Below are 18,765 nucleotides of genomic sequence, written 5' to 3'. Positions count from 1 at the left end.
AGGGGTCTCCCCAAAAATTTTGGAAAAAAATCTGAAAAATATTTTCTTCTCAGATTTTGATGCAGATTTCCTGGAAATCGATCCACAAATCGTTTAAGGTATTCCTCTCAAGAATCGGATGAGAATTGGCCAAGATATAGCCACCGGAAGGTGCCATATAGCGAAATCCAGGATTTTGGAAAAAAATCTGAAAAATATTTTCTTCTCAGATTTTGATGCAGACTTACTGGAAATCGAACCACAAATCGTTTAAGGTATTCCTCTCAAGAATCGGATACGAATTGGGCAAGATATAGCCACCGGAAGGTGCCATATAGCGAAATCCAGGATTTTGCAGGGGTCTCCTCACAAATTTTGGAAAAAAAATCTGAAAAATATTTTCTTCTCAGATTTTGATGCAGATTTACTGGAAATCGATCCACAAATCGTTTAAGGTATTCCTCTCAAGAATCGGATGAGAATTGGCCAAGATATAGCCACCGGAAGGTGCCATATAGCGAAATCCAGGATTTTGCAGGGGTCTCCCTACAAATTTTGGAAGAAAATCTGAAAAATATTTTCTTCTCAGATTTTGATGCTGATTTACTGGAAATCGACCCACAAATCGTTTAAGGTATTCCTCTCAAGAATCGGATGAGAATTGGCCAAGATATAGCCACCAGAAGGTGCCATATAGCGAAATCCAGGATTTTGCAGGGGTCTCCCCACAAATTTTGGAAAAAAATCTGAAAAATATTTTCTTCTCAGATTTTGATGCAGATTTACTGGAAATCGATCCACAAATCGTTTAAGGTATTCCTCTCAAGAATCGGATGAGAATTGGCCAAGATATAGCCATCGCAAGGTGCCATATAGCGAAATCCAGGATTTTGCAGGGGTCTCCCCACAAATTTTGGAGTGGCACACTTTTGACCAAAATTATAATACCCTCTATATAATATCGGTCCTCCTTCACCTCATTTCTTTCTATACATTTTTTTTTAAATTTAAGTTCCTTTTGAAAAATATATTCCAAACTGGAAATTTTATTGCATACTTCTGGGGTTCTTCGGAACAAACCTCAGAAAGAACAATGTACTTCATAACTCTTCTAAAATACCCCCGATTTACCAAAATTTTGTTATTTAGATATACATTTTTCAAAATAGTTTAGAATAAAATATTTTCTAAAACACTTTACTGAACTACAGAAAGATGTACTTTTTGTGAGGAGCCCTTTCTTTGAGTACCGGGTACAGAAATTCTGTGAAATTAAAAAAAAATATTTTGTAGGTGTAGAATACATTAGCATATTTTTCTTGAAATCCCCCTAAAAACTCTTTATTAAATGTGCTAATTTTAGTATTAAATAATGATTGAAATCCCCCCTAAGTACAGTCAATAAAAACTAACTCCAGTAAGCTGTATTTAATATCGGACATTGACACTTCCCCATGTGATAAAAGCCAAAAAAAGTGGCCTAACAGGAAGAGCTACGACATTTGGGGGCCGCATAATTGATTGTGGGGGCTATATAGCTCCTCTATATGTAGTTGTCAAGTCTGCAAAAAGTATAATTTAAATCAAGTCCAGTAATAATGTTGTTAGCTTGGTGCATTCATTTCGTTTATTTAAAAGTTATGTTTTAAAAAATATCATTTTTCTTACATCGCTCATAATAAATAATACTTGACGCTTTGTTCGCGCTGTGTTTGTGTTTGATTCGAAGATCAGATGGAAATAAAAATAAATAGCTATCGTAGGGTGTACAAAATACAATCAATTCGATAATACAAAGCCGGACATGGAAACACTTCTGTGTGATGCTTTCATTAAAAGAAAGTGGAAATCCCAGGCTGATCCCAGGATTTGTAGTTTCAATGCGTTTGCTCTTAGCGTGTAGAAGATAGGAATTAAAACTCCAGGCAGACTAAGGCTCACTTCAAAATTCGTGGCATGCAGTTTTCTTTTTTGTAGACAAGGCATATTCTGTAGTTTTTTGGTTTTCTGTGAATGCTGGAGGTCCTCACAGTTTGTTGCTGCGCCGGATGGCGAAGGACATCAGTGCGTGCTCCAGCCGCATGTGATAGGGAAGCTTACGCTTAACGACCACGGGGGGCTCATCACTAGCCGAGCAGCACTGATTGCGACAGCACTCGCACTGGTCCTCGTCCTCGTACTCCAGCTGCTCCTGCTCCAACTCGAACGCCTTCTTAGCAGCCCGCTGCTCGAAGCGCAAGTAGAAGGCTAGGCAGACGAAGAGCATGAAGACCAGAGCGCACATCGCTCCGCTGGCGATGCTCGCCTTCTCCAGCATCGGACGCGGCCGCTTAGGCACGTAGGTGTTGTCGATCTCCTTGTACTCGCAGCGCAGGCCCATGAACCCGATGGCGCACTCACAGCTGTAGACTGGCAAGTCGGCGATCTTGACCGAGAAGCAATGGGCATCGTTCAGGCAGTACCAGTCGTCGAAGTCCTTGGGGCATTTGTAAGTGGGGAATGTGATGTTGGGACGCGGCGTGGTGGTCGTGGTTCGCATTGTGGTGGTGGTTGTAGTGGCCGGCGCCTGGGTCGGCGGCAGGGCTGTCCCGGACATGGATGAAGAGATCGAAGGTCTCGGCTTGGGCACCGTGCGACTGGAGCAGGCCTCCCCAAAGCGTGGATACGCCAGACAGTTAATTATCACTACGGCAAGCAACATCATTTTGGAATGCATTTCAAATTTGTATGCAGCGCTCTCGTTTTTGGTTTGTAACTTTTGGCTTCTTACAGGTGTAGACTAAAACTACTAAAACTAATCACATAAATAAATAGTGTTCTCGTTGTTCGCTGCTAGGGCGTCGTCAGATCTCTTTGGAATCGGGGCTCTCTACATAAATTCCTGCATATGGAACGTAAACGTTGAATTAGGGTAGTAGATGTGAATCTGTGAGGGAGACAAAACTGAATTAGTGGCCGGCAACTAAATGGCTCGATGTAACTCTACAACTGTGTACTCAACAAAAGGGGAATAAATCAAATCAAATCGCATGAAACCATAATTATATAATTAAAATTACATATAGTCAGTATAGAGTATACAAGGAATGTTATTGTATGTATGATCCATTAATTTACAATCTGGGAATCTGGGAATTTGTCGGTTACATAAAGGTGTCAGAAAGAGTCCTGCGGTAGTTCTGCGGTAGTTCTGGTCATGGTATAGCTTGTTAGAAGTCTTTGGCCGTAACATCTTGGACATAGTCTGAGTCGGATGGTAGATAAGTGATGAAAAGAAGCACGTTTTAGTGGCCCAGACAGTAACCAGACCGTGGCTAGTGTGATTGTTGCGAGGACGCTATAGCCAAACTTTCAACTCGCACCTTGAAGGCAGCAGAGTTCGAATTTTCTTCCAGCCCGAATCAGGACAACACCAGCTCGGATGAGAGGTTCGCTCGCACCCACTGTACAGTCCGGAGTGATTACCACCTGCCTCTGTCGAAGGCGAACGAACTTGGTAGTCTGAAGTTGGCCACGAGAGAGCCCAACTCAGTATTTTGGCCAAAAAAGAAGCGACCTCGTGGAGAACTAGTCGCATATTAGGCTTAGGAGTCGTATAATTCGTATAACTCTTATGAATAATTAAAAATTCTTTAAAAATACCGCAGGACCTTTGTAACACCTTACATCTTATATCTTGTTTTGATTTTGTTTCACAACCAATTCACTTGTTTTTTTAGTTTTTCGTTTTTTTTTTTCAAATAGGATTTACGTTGTTTCCCGTTGATTATCCTAGCTCATCAAAGCTGGCTGTGATATGCGTTGGGTATCCATATCACAACCACTTGATGAGGCTTAGATAAGCAACATCGTGCCGATGAGGATATAATTTATTGAGATCAATGGGGTTAGTAGATATTGCACCAGATGTATTTTTCGTTCCAGCAGATCCACTTTTTTTTCCTCCCCACACCGCCGCAATTTACACCTCTGGAAGGCTGTCTGAGATACCATCTCTTATGGGCTAAAAAAATTAATGTAAAATAAATAGAAGACCCAAGAAAATGTGCTGGTGAGTTGGGGTGTCAGTGTCGGGCGAGGGGGAAGTATTATGATTGATGTACGATACATAACGCTAAGCTCATCAAAGCTGGCTGTGATATGCGGGCAAAGCGGAAATGCATTTCACAACCACTTTGTGAGCCCAGCAGGAATGCGCCAATATTTAATTTGCAGATACGGGAATCAGGATAATTGACTGCGGGATTACGCAATTTCCAATTTCGATTTCAATGCTGATGTGAGATGCTGATGTGAAATAAATTAAACACTTTGTTAATTTGTTGCTGAAATTTCTGAAAAATCACTGATTAAAATTATCGTATTTTCTATTGGAATTTACAATTTTTGATTGATTTTTTTTGTCTTGAGCATTGCGTCGCTCCTCAAAGCTGGCTGTGATATGAATAGGCATAAAAAGGCAAACATTTCACAACCACTTTGAAGAATGACACAATTCTCCTGTGTTGGTGGGCTGGCCGAGGTCAAGGTTCAGATTAAAATTGAGACTCTTCTCGCGGCTCTATTGCGTTCTCACGATCATGGACTTTCTCTCTCTTATTTATTTATTTAGAATCTTTTTTTTTTTTTGTTCAGCCACGGCACAATCAACAAATACATATACATACCAAAAACAAATAATAAATACGATGCCGGCAACAACAACACAACGATTATTATGACAATGATGAGCTTGAAAATACACACACACACACAAAAACACACGTGCAAGTCACAACATGAATGACGAGGAGTGCGAATGAATGAAACAATTTTGGTACATTTCTACACGATAGGGCGGCAATCAAAAAACATAATCAACAGGCACACACAGTGATACGAAAAAGCAATGCACCCACAATAAAAATAATATATGTAGAAGCGAAATGTAAACATCATTTTGGCGCCAGCCTGCAGTAATTTGTCGCCAAATTTATTTTTCCCGAATTTAATGATAAGGCACACAACACCACACGAAATAACAAAAACGGAAGCAGGAGGAGGAGCCAGAAGGGAGGAGGGAGGATGGGATCGAATCAACAAAAACACACAACACTGAGGCTGACTGATGCATGGGTGTGGGCATAAATTATGTATACGAATGCTTTTACGGTTAACAATTACTGCACTCTCTCTCCTTCTCGCCCTCTCTTTCTCTCGCCCCATCGTCAGAAGTAAAAGCGGGCAGCTTATTAAAATTTCCGTTATAAAAATTAAATCCTCCACCGCTCTGCAGATCTTATGCATGTACACACAAGTGCGGTCATAAAAATAGCATTAAGGTCAACCAAAATATAATTTTATTATAAATTTTGGCGAAAATATATTAAGATTCGACTGGTGTGTAGGTCAAGATCAATGGCCGCACTTTCGCAATAATTCACAAGTGATCGTTTAGAACAAATTACGGAAATAAAATGAAAACAACAAAAACAAGACAACATACAAAGCACCACAATAATTACAACAACAATAACTGCAACTATAAATTAATATGAGCGACAAAAAATGTGCATACATACATGACAACAACAACACCCGCTAATAAAATACTGTTGGCGCTGGCTGGGCTGCTGGACTGCTGGGACGCTTGTTCTTCTTTAGCTTGCAGATTTCTACAACTTCTTTGGAAAGTTTGTTGTTGCTGTCGTTGTTGTTGTTGTTGTAGCTTCTCTTGTAATTTTCATGTTGCCTTGTGCTGTTTCATTCTTGGGCGTCGCTGCACGAGTTCGTTGGCTCTTCTCTCGTGAGTGTGTGTGTATGTGTGTTTAGAAAACTGTAAGAAAAGCAGTGTGTGAAAAATGTGGTTAAAGAAAAATTCCGGCACACGAACAGGACAGGAGCTCCAACTATAACGCACTCTCGCTCTGGCTGGCATGCTCTCTCTTCAGCGTGCATTTTCAAAAATGTACCGGTTTTTATGATTCGCATTCGCAAAAAGTGCAAAAACAAGTCCCACAAGTTTTACATTAAAGAGGGAGAGAGAAGAAGAGCACGTTTAGCATAGACACGAACCGTTTGAGGTGTGTTTATGCTCTCAGTCACACACACTCACACTCCTACGCTGCCCTCACTCCACTTCATCTCTTTTTGTGAGAATTTTTCCCCTACCACGAATATATGCTCGCGGTTGTATATATCACATTTGTGCATGTCTGCGTGTGTGCGCGGGAATGTTGTCGAGAATTCTAAGAATTTTTGCACAAGCTACCAACAAAAAACAAGAAAAATGCTTTATGCGTCTCAATAGTCAAGCATATACTCCACGCCTACGTCCAACCACTTTTCAAATGATGGCTTCTTAGGTTACTTCACCATTTCACTGGAGTACTTTTGTTTTATTTTTTGGCCATTTTTAATTGATTGCGAATTTCGGTAAATTAAAATCACGTAAAAATCACATTACAGCGGCACACGAGTAGTCTGGGAAGTGTTTGTTTTGAAAGCAAACGAGATTAACGGATATGTGGCGCGTTCGGCGAAATCTCTACTCCACCACTGCTCTTCGTTCGTCCGTGAGCTGCTCACGCTTCGAAAGTTTGTTGCTGTTTGTTGAGAAATAATGAGGGTTGTTGAAAATATACGATATTTTCTCAGAGTATTTCACGTTCAACACGACCTCAACTACCTCGTACGCAACATGTTGGAGCTCGATGGAGCAGTTCGGTTGCAACATGTCGTGGAAAGAAGCGCCTAAAATACTTATAGTAATACTAGTACGCATTAAAAAAATAATTTATTTTTTTTTTTTTTAATTATACTAGTATTGCGGAAAAAATAAATTTTAAAGTTATCCACTCACGAGGAATAGTGCAGTGCACCCTGTGTGTTTATTTTTTCTCCCAAAATCACGCTGTACTTTTCTAGACATCTCTCTCTTACGCTCTTGCGGCGTGGGAGATTTGTACTCAGAGAGGAGAACAAGATACGAAAATTCCAAAAGACCGAAGAGAGGAAAAAAATATCTCTGGAGCTGGATGAATTGGAGGATTTGCAGAAACTGCAACGGCTCTTTCTCTCGTCTCTCGACCCCATCCTCCCCACTTACCGACTAGTTGCGGCAAAATAACAACAATGCGGCATGGCTTTGGAGCTTGTGGTGAACTCCGCTTTTGTTTTTGTGTTTGCCCGAAGATCTCGCACGATATAGGATCAACATGTTACTGTCACGCCTCCGCCCCGCCGATTCTACCACAAGGTAGCTTGGCGGGGCAAAAATCACACAAACAAGAAGTGACGCAGGGCGGTGGTAGAAACCGCCAACGCAGTGGCGCAAGGCGGGTGCTGGGGGGCAGGGTAGCCGGCCAAACGGGACGAACAGGATGGAGTTCAGACGACATCTTCTGGCTGGCGAAGCGAATTTCATGGAACTGGCCGAAGGTTGATGCGCAGGCGCGCACGTAAACAACATTCCATTCCCCGACGAATTTCTTTCTTGAAACGAGCTCTAGAAGCGCGCCAAAAATAAACCAGTAAGGATATGTTTGACTTTGTAGGATTTCGAAATCTATCTTTTTTTTTTAGTTGTAATACTTATTATGAAAATAAATCTGAATTCCATCTAAAAGTATGTAGCATACAAGTAATATACGGGCTGTGGAAGTGAGTCTGTGCATCCACGAAGCCCCACCACAACTACTCGTTTCCGGTAGGCAGGCAGTCCGCCCGTAAAGTGGGCCGTCGACACCATTTAAAACAAATTGACGTCACAAACGGCGACAAAAAGCACTTGCAGCAGCAACAACAACAACCTGGCGCAACGTTTTCTGGGTTACAATGTTGGAATGCAGCGATACTTTGATTCGGAAGTTGAATCTAGAGAGCTGTCGTCTTTCTTAATCCACCTTGAGGCCAGCTCGGCAGTTGGGTGTCACGGGTTCAACTGTACAACGAACGAGACGAGTGGGGGGTGGGGTGGGGGTGGGGGGGAAACGTTAATAAATTGCCCTAGGACCTGTCCTCATTCCGTTGCCATCTTGGTCGCTACGCTTCTGCACTTGTGCATTCTCCCTGCCTCCCTGGCTCTGGGCCGGGCCGGCAAGGGCCTCGCAATTTTCCCCCTTTTGCGGTGTTGCTTCAATTGTTGCACTTGTTGTGTGCGGTTAGGACATTGAACCAAAGCCAACTTACATATGTACATATATATCTGCATGACACGCAACTACATGAAAAGTGAACAGCTACCGTCAAAAGAATAGTCCTAAACCCTTAAGATATAAAGATTTTAAGGCATGAACCAGTGCTACTTCCTATAAGACTAAGTAGAGCTAAGCCCACTTTAAGAATTAAAACCTTGAGTAACCAAAGTCCCAATTTAAATAAATTTTAATTTTTGTAATTAATTAATTTTAAGAATTTCTAACCTCTTAATCCCAATAAACTAAACCCAATACATACACATTTTTACACACACATGTGATGAAAGGTCAGGCCGAAGAATTTTCGCCAATTTCTGCTGGGTCGCCCAGTCTGGGTCGCGAGACATCCGACTAGACAACATGCAAATTGTAACGGTAATCATTAGACACGCACACACACACACAAAAGCTCTCTCCAAGTATTTTTTTTATTGCCTGCTCCCTCTTTCGCGCGCGTCTCGCGACCACTCTCTTTCTATGTTGAGTTCGACGGCCTTCTTACGTAAAATCGACATCACCGCACCGAATAAACGCGCTGCGGCATTTTTCTTCTAATAAGCGGCGGATGGCGGTGGGCACAGGAGGCGAGGTGGAGTCGAACTCTGGCAGTGTTGCCATATCGGGCACCACATCAAACTCGTTTTCACTGTTTTGACTTCATACACACACACACACACACACAAAGGTGTTCCAGTGTGTGTCTTTGCAACTGTACAAGAACTATGCAAGACCACGGGCAGCATAAAAAAACAAACTCGGTACACGGCGCAGACGCCAAGAAAAACAGTCGCTCCCCTAACCTGCCGCTCCTCCAGCCCCTTTCCTTCCACCATCCACCATCCCCCACACCCAATCGCCCATCCCTGCGCTTCAATACAGCATACATTCGGTGTCTGTCTGGCCGGTCGGTCTCTTTATGTATGCTTTAGGTGTGTCTGTGCCTGTCAGTGTGTGTCGGTGAGCAATTTTTATTTTTCTGAATGTAAAGGAAGTGGCACGTACTGTACTCAACACACCGAAGCCGCTAACGACAACAGCAAAAACAACAGGCACTGACAGCCGGATCAGGCTGGGAATCTGGAATTTGGAATGGGAATGAGAGCGGAGCGCGTCGCATTCGTGTTCCACTTCCACGTCGTTCCTAAGCAGCGGTTGGAGGTACGATGGCACAGTGGTTACGAAAAGTGAGACGCAATGAAACCGAAATTCAATGATCGTGAGCATATTCGGATAAGAGCGAAAGTAACCGGAAGTCCGTTTTGTGAAGACAATGTCCTACTTATGAATTGTAAATATATAAGATTAGTGCCATATTTGTCAGCTAGGAAAAAATGTGAAATATATTTTGGTCACGTACAGTAACTTTTGACCTCAAATGGCCCAAGGAAGCAGAGTCGATTTTTCGAATAAAGACCATTTTTTAATTACCTGTAGTTTATTTTTTAAATTAAATTTACCCAATATAATTTAAATTTCGGAGATCTAAAAATCCTTTTAGAGAAATATTTAAGACCCAGCACATTCCACTGTGCGAGAGGAGAGCGGCGTCCCCACTCTACTGCAGACAGACATCGTCGGGAAGAAGCTAAGGAAGACGCCATGCGTTCAGTGGCCTGGAAGGAGGGTTGATGGCGGGCGTGTGTGCCGCAATATTATAAACAGGAAATGGAATTTACCCACACGGATGCAGCAGGGCACACATACATCACGATTCATACATACATAGTACACATAAATTGCCCGACAAACAGACGCGGTGCTTAATTGACAAATGAGCACAAGAGAGATGGACTTCGGAGAGCGAAGAGAGAAGCGTTGATTGAAATCAATAGTGTGCGAAAGCTAAAGACAAGTGTATGTATGTACATATGTCTTGAGACTTCCCGTGGAATGTGTGAAAATCGCGGCCAATGACGGCAATCAAATGCCGGGGAACAGCAAGAATGTTGAACTCTGGAATGCGGCTGGAAAGAAAATAAGAATAGGCGAGCTACGCCACGAAACCCGGGGTGTAGGCTTTTGGCACCTGACTTGGGCGATGCCACGCCCAGGCGGAGGCAGATGGCTGTGGAAACATGTTGCACAATTGCGTTTGCCAGGGTCCTATATATCTGCAATTACCTTAACCCGTAGTATACACACACACAGGCACGCACACCAAGGAGCAATTGCAGATGGCGTGTAGTTTTTTCTCAGAAATGAGGAATGAATGAAATTTTGTTGTTTTCAGCGTATACCCACACAAGCTCACGGGCACACACACACACTCATAAACACATAGAAGCAATTGGGAGCAAGAGAGAAAGTCTACACGACATGCGCTCTGGCGGCCAGTGTGTATACAATTTGTTTACTTTTTGCGCTACAATTGGCAAATAAAACAATAATCCTTGCATAAAACGCCTAAAAGCATTTTAACCCACTTTGAGGAGGCGCTAACGACCACAAACAAGTTATTCTCTTTCTTTGGGTTTACCACCGCTTCTTACAGCTTCGCATTAAAATAAACAAAAATGTCGGCAAAATACCAAGCCTTGTAGTGAGCGAAAAGGAGATGGCCATATTAAAAAAAAAAACCACACATACATACACACAGGAGATTTACTGCTGCTTGCGGTGCCCACACACACCTATCTAGTATATAACTACTGCGTAGAAACGTCGAAACTTATTTTCTGGAGTGAAATACTTAAATCGCGCTTTATTTCTCGTTTTCATTTACTGTTTTTTATTTATCCCTAATTTTCTCAGGTTCCCCATCCAGTCACTTTTCTTTCTCACACATACACACGCGCATTACCTCTAACTATCTAGTTTTGGGGGGTAATTGTACAGTTTTCCTTGGTTTTTCGCCATTTGGTTCACTTACTTAATGCTTCGCTTCTTGTGTTGCACTTTTGAGGCCAAATTTCAGGCCATTTTCGTTTAAGAAAAATTAAAGGGCAAAATCGGTGCTCCGTCGCGTCTTAATAAAACAAGTATGACCGTTGGCGCTGGTCTCCGAAAATCCCTAACCATTTTCCCCCAGAATATGGAACTATTTTTTACTGCAAAACACTGTAGCTTCTGATATTTTTTGTTGGGGGTCAAACTGGTTTTTAGTTTTCAGTCAAAAATCAATTTTGTTTTATGGTTGAAAACGTTAACTTTGGTCTAATACTTTGGTTTAAAAATATCATAAAAACTTTAGTTTTAAAGTAGTTAAGATTGTTTCTTTTTTGGTGTGGTATTTTTTGCGTTGGTTTTAAAATCTTGAAAAATATCGGAGCCAAATATCGATGTTTCCTAAAACATCGGCGTTTTTCCACCTCTAGAGACGCTATTTTGAAGTACTTGCGCGGCAACGAATTTTATTTTATTTAGGAACAAACAGTTGCGCAGAAAAACTACACAGACCAAAATGGGGTCCAAAGCTACTAAAATGGAGGGTGAATATCTGCCGGATACCCCAACTCTAAACAAAATGCGCCTGGCCAGCCAGAAAAAGGAGAATTTGGAAATGACGCCAACTAGGGATCAGCTAAATCCACTTGATCCCCGCTCTCCCAATGTTTGTCGCACACCCCTGAACGTAATTAACGATGGAGTTTTCATATGGGCTTAAGTTTCTAACAATTTTTACACAGTTCTTGCAGACCGAGCCAACAGTTCAGGATTTTAGGGATGCGAATCCCGTAGTTCAAAGTGAGAACGCCTTTTCTCAGTTTCGCAAGCGTCTTCTAAAAGGATTCTCCCTTAATGATCCTCGATCGCCGCAGCTAAACCGGACACCTTTGGTGCTAGACGAGGTGCGGTCTCTAAATATGGATGACACCTTTGCCGACCTATTTGTTGACACGCGAGCCCCATCATCCCGCACAGAAGATCCGGCCACCCTGTCTACTCCTATAGATTCGGTCAATGCGGACGAAAGCTGCGATAGCTTTGGAACCCCACCAATGGAGCACAATAACAGCTCCCTAGAAATAGTGTCTTTGCCATACGATGAAGAGGAGACCATGCCTTGCGAAGCTAAGCTGCAGACCACTCCACCACAGCTACACGTTGATCCCCGTTCTCCGAGTGTCGGAGTAGATCGTACCCCGATCATCTTCTGCGACGACGAAGAGGAGGAGGCGCGAGAGGCTCAGATGCTGGAACAAATTCTTGAAACGCTGACGCTTAATCTTAGTACTGATAGTAGCATGGCTTCGTTTGCCTTCCCGCCCAACGAACCTAATTTAGAAGATTCTTTCTTGCCATCCAATAAACATTTGGAGCGCGTCCGTTTGGGCCACAAGCGTAGGATTCCACCAAAAAAGCCGGCCCGAGCCAACAAGCCAAAAATCTTTGTTGATCAGGAATCGCCGGTGATCGGAGGGCCGAGCTTGATGTCCAAGTCAAACGATACACCGCTATCTGCCCAAAAGCGCACACCTCTTAGCTGTGTTAAAAACAGAGAGCACCTGCGCTCTCAATCGGTAGACAAGGATTTACGGCAGACGCCTCTTGCACAACAGAACCAACAGAAAGGTCAGTTTAATCAAGCGGCGAGACACGGGCGGCGATTAATAACTGGCGATGCCCTCAACGGCTGAATGGTTTACTAACTAGGGTTTAGTACCTTCAGCTGCCTTACCTCCCACCTAAATTTTACCAAATCAAATTTTTCACATTTTTCACGCAAACATTATATTCATTATAATTATCTTCATTTTATTAAAGATTTTTACGGTTTACAAACAATTTGATTTTGTTTCATATCAGGATTTCTAGATGTAAGGCCGGTCTTTGTTACGGAAACAAAATATTTCTTCGATTTATTCTTAAATTTTGTGGGGGATTCCCTTCAAAATGTGGGAAATGCATTGGTTGTCAGTATACCCCCACCTCGAAGGCTATATCTTTGCGAATAATTATCCGATTCTTAAGCGGAGTGTCGTTAACGATTTGTGGATCGATTCTGCTCAAATCTGAAATCAAATCCACCTTTATGATTTTCCCTTTCAAAAATGCAAACACAAGTCGATGTTGTTAGATAAGTCGTTTATTTTGATAATACACCTATTATATTAATACAGTTTTCGTGTTTTTGATTGTATTTATTTTGTTTTAACATTTTTTGGTACATAAAAATCCATTCCGTTGCAGAATCGTGTGGATGAACGCTCTTCCCAAGGGCGCAACCGAAGTAAAAACACATAATTTGTAAAAAAAAAAAACAACAAACAATCGATTCAAATAAGTTTCAGCAATTACGATACGTTCCTATAAAATAAGCAGTTGAATTCTTTGCCGCCGGTGTTTGGTTTCGCTTTTTTAAAGGATAACTTCAACTACGGAACAATCTGAAAGGCTGACTGTTTTCGTTCTTGCTAACTACTAATAAGATTAGCATGTGTACTACCTGGTAAATAGCTGCGCTACGCTTCTCAAATAACATTAATCTTAACAATTCACTTACATATCTTTGGCAAGAGACCACTACATTCAAGTTATTCGAAGGGAATAGGACATATTTGTGATGCTTGTGTAACGTATACAATGGCGTAGAGCTAAAGAGTTATTACGTTTAGGGGGTTATGCTTAAACCGAACTGAGATTATGTACTGGCCGTCTTAGACGACCACTGCCCCAGCCTCCGAGCGGCTAACAGGTAGATCGGGACAGTTTTTCCAGGTGTCTGACAGCGGATCGTAGCACTCGACAGCGTTAATGGTCACTTGAGCGCGATAGAAGTTCACCTCACAGGGCTAAAGGGGATGAAACCATTTCAGTCAACAATTGCATATTATGAATGTGAATGTGCCACTTACCTGGTCTCCTCCAGCCACGTAGAGAAGTCCGTCGGCAGCGGCTACTGCAGGAATGGCTCGGGGCACGTTCAACGCACAAACCATGGACCACTTATCTTCATCGAAGCTGTAGCGCTCAACTGAGCTGAGAATGTCTTGGCTAATACTGCTCCCACCCACCACATAGAGGTACCTATCTAAGACGGCAACGCCCATTTGGCAGCGGGCCGTTTTCATGCGGGCCAGCTGCGTCCACTCCTTGGTAACTGGATTGTAGCTGCAATAAGTAGGCTTATAAATGATATCCCTGAGGAAGAGATGCAAAGCAACCCCATACCTTATAAGGTCCGGCAAGTGACGGGTTGTTGTTGTGCATCCTCCCACAATGTAAATCAGTCCCTCGAAGCTGACCACTCCCATGCTGAAGCGCGGTTGCGGCATGTTGCCAATTAACTCCCACAGGTCCTGATCTGGATCGTAGCACTCCATAGAGCCGCCAATGTCGTCTCCAACCCAACCGCCAACTGCAAAGAGGTTTCCGCCCATTGTGCAAAGACCGAACTCGCAGCGAGGCACGATCATGGGAGCTATGGGATGCCAGACGTCGTTTTGTGGGTCATAGACCTCTCCGTTTGCCAGGATCTGGGAGCCGCGCTCGCCCCCCACCACATAGATCTTTCCGTTTAGGGCCGAGACGCCCGGCAATATGCGCCCCACTTCCATCGATGCTGTCTGGGTCCACTCGCGCCGGAATATGTCGAACTTTGCCACCGTTTCGAAGATGCAGTCGGCCGAGTTCCAAGTGCGCGGCGTATCCCGATGAGAACCGCCAATGATATAAATATTTTTCTTGGCCAACTGGCGGGGACAGACACGCAGTGGCACCAGCTGTCCCCGCTTTGACGCAATATCCCGGCAAATCGAACGAAGAGCAATTTCACGGACATGTCCCGACAGTCATCTTTTAGAGCCTTGTCGATCACCTTCACTGGCACCAATGCCATGCGCACGTGGGAGAGGATGTCGAAAACGTAGCGCCGCCGTTGCGTTACATCATGCTTGATCCAGCGCAGAGCCGCCTGGAAAACTTGGGATTCGGAGTCCACGCGCAGCAGCTCGGAGTTAAGCAACTGCGATAGCAATGACTGTGGAGTTTCCAGAAACTCATCCTCCAGAGTTATCTTTTTGAAAGTAAATAAAAGAATAATTTTAATTAAAAATAATCATCAGGGCTTCAGTTTTCAGTTCAAACGCTATTCAATAACTGTCTTTGGCCAGAAAGAAAAGAGATTGTTCAGCTAAGCCTTTCAAGTACCACTTACCGCTGGGAAATTGGCGTGGACAAAGTTCAATGCACTCTTGGCCAACGACTCGCAGTTGTGGGCTTCAGCAAACCGTAAAATACCTAGCGCATTAGAGGCATGCAGCTCTCGACAAAGAAACTCGCAACAACCATCGACCTAAAAAATAAAAACAAGGGATTAAGGTCTATAACATTATTTACAAACTAACTATACTATAACATTAGGATCCGATAAATTACAATTAAATAAGATAAAATACTTACCACCTCGTTAAGCTGCAGCATGTCAGCGGCGGCAAGAAGCTCTTGGACATTGGACTGAAAACAATTCAAATGTTTATTGGAATCTCAGCAGAGATCGACCAGGTGTTGCAACCCACCTGCGTTATCTCGCAGCGACCTGTGTAGATAAAGTCAAGCAGGATGTGAAGTATGTCACCGTCGATTGTGTGCAGCACCACCGACTTCTGCTTGACTTCGTTTAGGCCGAGCTCGGGGCGGAACATGGCCTCGAAGTAGGCGCTGGCTGCGCTCAGAACTGCGCGGTGGGCACTGAAGGTGGCCTCCCCGGCGATGATCTCCACATCACAGAAGCGTCCCTGCTCGCGAAGCTGGTTGAGATTGGATAGCACCTTGAACGGATACTGGGCATTGCAATAGGAGGGAAGGTTTGTGCGCTGGGCGGCGATGGCGGCTGCTCCCAGGACCGCTCCCGTCGACGCGCCATAGAAGTCACAGTCGCCGCTGGTGGGATTTGCATTCGCGTTCGCATTCTGATTGGGACTTGGATTGCCATTGTGACAATTTGCATTGTATTCGTGGTGTATCTGGTAGGTTTTTAGCGGTGGCATTTCGTTACTTCTGATTTCTTCTCGTTAATAAATGCACTTTTGAGGCAGCACTCAGCTCAATTGGATATCTTAATTAAACTTAATTGCTGCACTCTGCTCGGGTGTTGTTGCTACTTTTGTTTCCAGCTTATTTTCCATCAATCAGAAGAGAAACAAACACACACACACACGCACACACAACCAGCACAGACAGTGTGATTCGCATTCCACAAGCAGACCTTTGTGCGATTGTCCGAATAATGGAGCTTCTTTTTTGTACCACAGTTTATTAGCTTATCATAACGATTCGGAAGTAGGAAACTAACATATTTTACCAGAATTCTTTTATCTTAATATTTCCTTTTTTTGCAAATAGTTGTATGTGGTGACACCTGCGACCCACAACACTAAATTCGACGCATTCCAGCACTTGCTTAGTATCCAGTGTTGGGAATCAAGAAAAGTATTTTGTGGTATTTCTTGTTGTGCCGGAAGGTATTTTTTATCGTTATCGGTGCGGTCACGGAAATTCAGTATTTAATTTTCCTGCCGAACTGATTTTCATATAACTGGCTGAAATGTTGGTGCGCCAACTTTTAAGCCCTCGCTTGGGATACCTGGCGCGCCGCTGGGCCAGCACCCATCAGCTTAGTTTTCAAAACGAGAGAATGCAGGGGTATTTGGAGTCCCTTCGCCAGGAGTACTATGGTCTGCGAGTAACTGCCGGGGGAAACAACAAAGCTTATGCTCGCCTTGCGCAACTGGAAGGCGTGGTGACAGCCTTGGAGCAGCGGCGCGTCCTAGAACGCAATATAACCAGCGCTCAGGATATGGAGTTGGAAAAGGACGAGGATATGCGATTGCTAATGCAGGAGGAGAATGCCATCTATTCCGACTTACTGAGCAAGCAGGAGCAAACCCTTCTGAGGGAACTGCTCGCCATGGCCGACGATGAAGTTTATCCTGCCCTTATCTTTGGACTAAATGCTGGAGCCGGGGGTCAGGAGGCTATGTTATTCGCCCAGGAGCTATACGAGATGTACACAAGCTACTTCGAGCATAAAGGCTGGGAGTACGAGGAGTTTGCCCACGAGACGACCGATATTGGAGGCATAAGGCATGCCAGCATCATGGTGAGCGGAGACGATGCCTTTACCTGGCTGCGCCATGAGGCCGGTGTCCACCGTGTTCAGCGAGTTCCTGCAACTGAGAAGTCCGGCCGCATGCACACCAGTACAGCTTCGATCACTGTGATTCCTCGGCCTGCCGACGTACAAGTGCATATCGCAGACAAAGACTTGAAAATTGAGACCAAAAGAGCCAGTGGGGCAGGTGGGCAGCACGTAAATACCACAGATTCGGCGGTGAGGATTGTCCACTTGCCCACCGGCATGGCCGTGGAAGCACAATCCGAGCGTTCACAGCTGAAGAACCGCGAGCTAGCGATGAGCCGGCTGCGTTCCCGGCTAGTTCAGCGGCAACTGGAAAGCGCCGAAGCAAGTACAAAGGCCACTAAGAAGGCGCAACAGGGAAGCCTTAACCGCAATGAGAAAATTCGCACATACAACTTTGTCCAGGACCGGATCACGGACCACAGAATTCAGGGCGGCACCATGCACAATCTCGACGGGTTCCTCAAAGGCGGCGAGCAACTCAGCAGTCTAATTGAAAAGCTGCAGTTAGAAAACCGCAAGGAGCGATTAAAGGATCTTCTGGAGGCTTGGCAGCCCCCACAAGAGGCTGCAAACAAAAGCTAAAGGATATGTTTTATGTTAACTGTTAATACCCTCGATTTAAAACAAATATTCTTAATTTGAAAAGATCACTTTTTTATTTTAACATACTCGACCCCAATCGGCCGCACTACCCATGTGTAACAGGTGCTCCTTGACTACACCCTCAAGGATATCTCGAATCTCTCTACATCCGGCCAGTGCCGTCTCAATAACGGTTTCCAAATGGTCAATATGGAATCGTTCGCTCATTTCAAGGAAGGCAATCTTCTGGGCGGTGGGTAACGCAGCCACTGTCAGTTTTGGCCCGCCGGAAGCTTCCTCAATTTGGGAGATATCCGTAAGTGGGATGTTATTCTTGCTCAGCGATGCTGTGCAGGCCACTATCAGTTCGTTAAGGCAGATGCCGGCATCGATCAGTGCCAAGGTGGCTGCATTAAGGGCGACTGCATAATTGGCTCCGTCAGCCTGTAGTACCTCCACGTAGACGTCTATCTGGGATCTGGGGTACAGCTCCGATTTAATGGCCGCACTTAGTGCCTGCTGCAGGTACATCTTAAACTCTTGGGATTTTCTGTCGCCGCGCGGTCTATTTTTACGTTCGGCCGTGGAGAAGGTGGCTTGGCTGTACTGACAGTTGATGACCAAGTCATTGGTCTCGGTCTTTTTGCCCTTTGCCTGGTGGGGTCCGTAGACGGCCGCCAGCACTTTGGTGTTTCCTTGTTCCATGTAGGCACTGCCGTCGGGTTGTTCGAAAACACCCAGTTTGCACTGTATGTGCCGCAATTCATGAGGCCGCCTGCCGTCCAGACGTAAGCCCTGCTCGCTGAGCAGCTCAAAGTTGCCGGCCATTACTCAAAAGCGTGGGAAATTGAACAAAATTAGATTATAAACAAAAAATGCACGTGCCGGATTGAGAAGCAACAAACAATCCGTGCTGACAAAAGGCGTTTCTCAATACTGAAGAAC

The 18,765-nt window shown here is 44.1% G+C and overlaps 5 protein-coding genes across 7 annotated transcripts; 2 read left to right on the top strand and 3 right to left on the bottom strand.

Moving 5' to 3' along the window:
* Positions 1–1,575: 1,575 nt before the first annotated feature.
* Positions 1,576–11,171, bottom strand: spi (spitz). Of its 3 annotated transcripts, none has more exons than XM_017253339.3 (3): positions 11,026–11,171; positions 5,541–5,794; positions 1,576–2,905 (listed from the first exon to the last, which is right to left on the bottom strand). In XM_017253339.3, the coding sequence occupies exon 3, from the start codon at positions 2,693–2,695 to the stop codon at positions 2,006–2,008; it is 690 nt and encodes a 229-aa protein (XP_017108828.1). In that variant the 5' UTR covers positions 2,696–2,905; positions 5,541–5,794; positions 11,026–11,171; the 3' UTR covers positions 1,576–2,005. The 3 variants fall into 3 exon arrangements, with proteins under 3 accessions (XP_017108828.1, XP_070133905.1, XP_017108829.1); XM_070277804.1 differs by lacking the exon at positions 11,026–11,171 and adding an exon at positions 5,852–5,868; XM_017253340.3 differs by lacking the exon at positions 5,541–5,794 and having other exon boundaries at positions 11,026–11,152.
* Positions 11,172–11,339: 168 nt separating this feature from the next.
* msb1l lies at positions 11,340–12,881 on the top strand. Its single transcript, XM_070277803.1, has 2 exons — positions 11,340–11,727; positions 11,783–12,881. Exons 1-2 carry the CDS (start codon positions 11,557–11,559, stop codon positions 12,731–12,733), a joined length of 1,122 nt encoding a protein of 373 aa, XP_070133904.1. The 5' UTR covers positions 11,340–11,556; the 3' UTR covers positions 12,734–12,881.
* Positions 12,882–13,164: 283 nt separating this feature from the next.
* LOC108133388 (actin-binding protein IPP) lies at positions 13,165–16,511 on the bottom strand. The gene is given in 7 exon segments (XM_017253296.3): positions 13,165–13,888; positions 13,952–14,207; positions 14,268–14,865; positions 14,868–15,111; positions 15,253–15,390; positions 15,498–15,551; positions 15,614–16,511. Coding segments are annotated over 7 exon segments (1,896 nt in total). The 5' UTR covers positions 16,085–16,511; the 3' UTR covers positions 13,165–13,753.
* Positions 16,512–16,559: 48 nt separating this feature from the next.
* Positions 16,560–17,883, top strand: LOC138925955 (peptide chain release factor 1-like, mitochondrial). Its single transcript, XM_070277802.1, has one exon. It carries the CDS (start codon positions 16,642–16,644, stop codon positions 17,818–17,820), a length of 1,179 nt encoding a protein of 392 aa, XP_070133903.1. The 5' UTR covers positions 16,560–16,641; the 3' UTR covers positions 17,821–17,883.
* On the bottom strand, positions 17,869–18,747 carry LOC108133390 (exosome complex component Ski6). Its single transcript, XM_017253300.3, has one exon. The coding sequence runs from the start codon at positions 18,646–18,648 to the stop codon at positions 17,899–17,901; it is 750 nt and encodes a 249-aa protein (XP_017108789.1). The 5' UTR covers positions 18,649–18,747; the 3' UTR covers positions 17,869–17,898.
* Positions 18,748–18,765: the final 18 nt, after the last annotated feature.

Source organism: Drosophila bipectinata, chromosome 2L (assembly GCF_030179905.1).
Source record: "Drosophila bipectinata strain 14024-0381.07 chromosome 2L, DbipHiC1v2, whole genome shotgun sequence".
In the NCBI taxonomy this organism is placed as follows: domain Eukaryota; kingdom Metazoa; phylum Arthropoda; class Insecta; order Diptera; family Drosophilidae; genus Drosophila; species Drosophila bipectinata.
The sequence above is the reverse complement of the archived record's forward strand: the minus strand, read 5'-3'. Positions and strand labels throughout refer to the sequence as shown.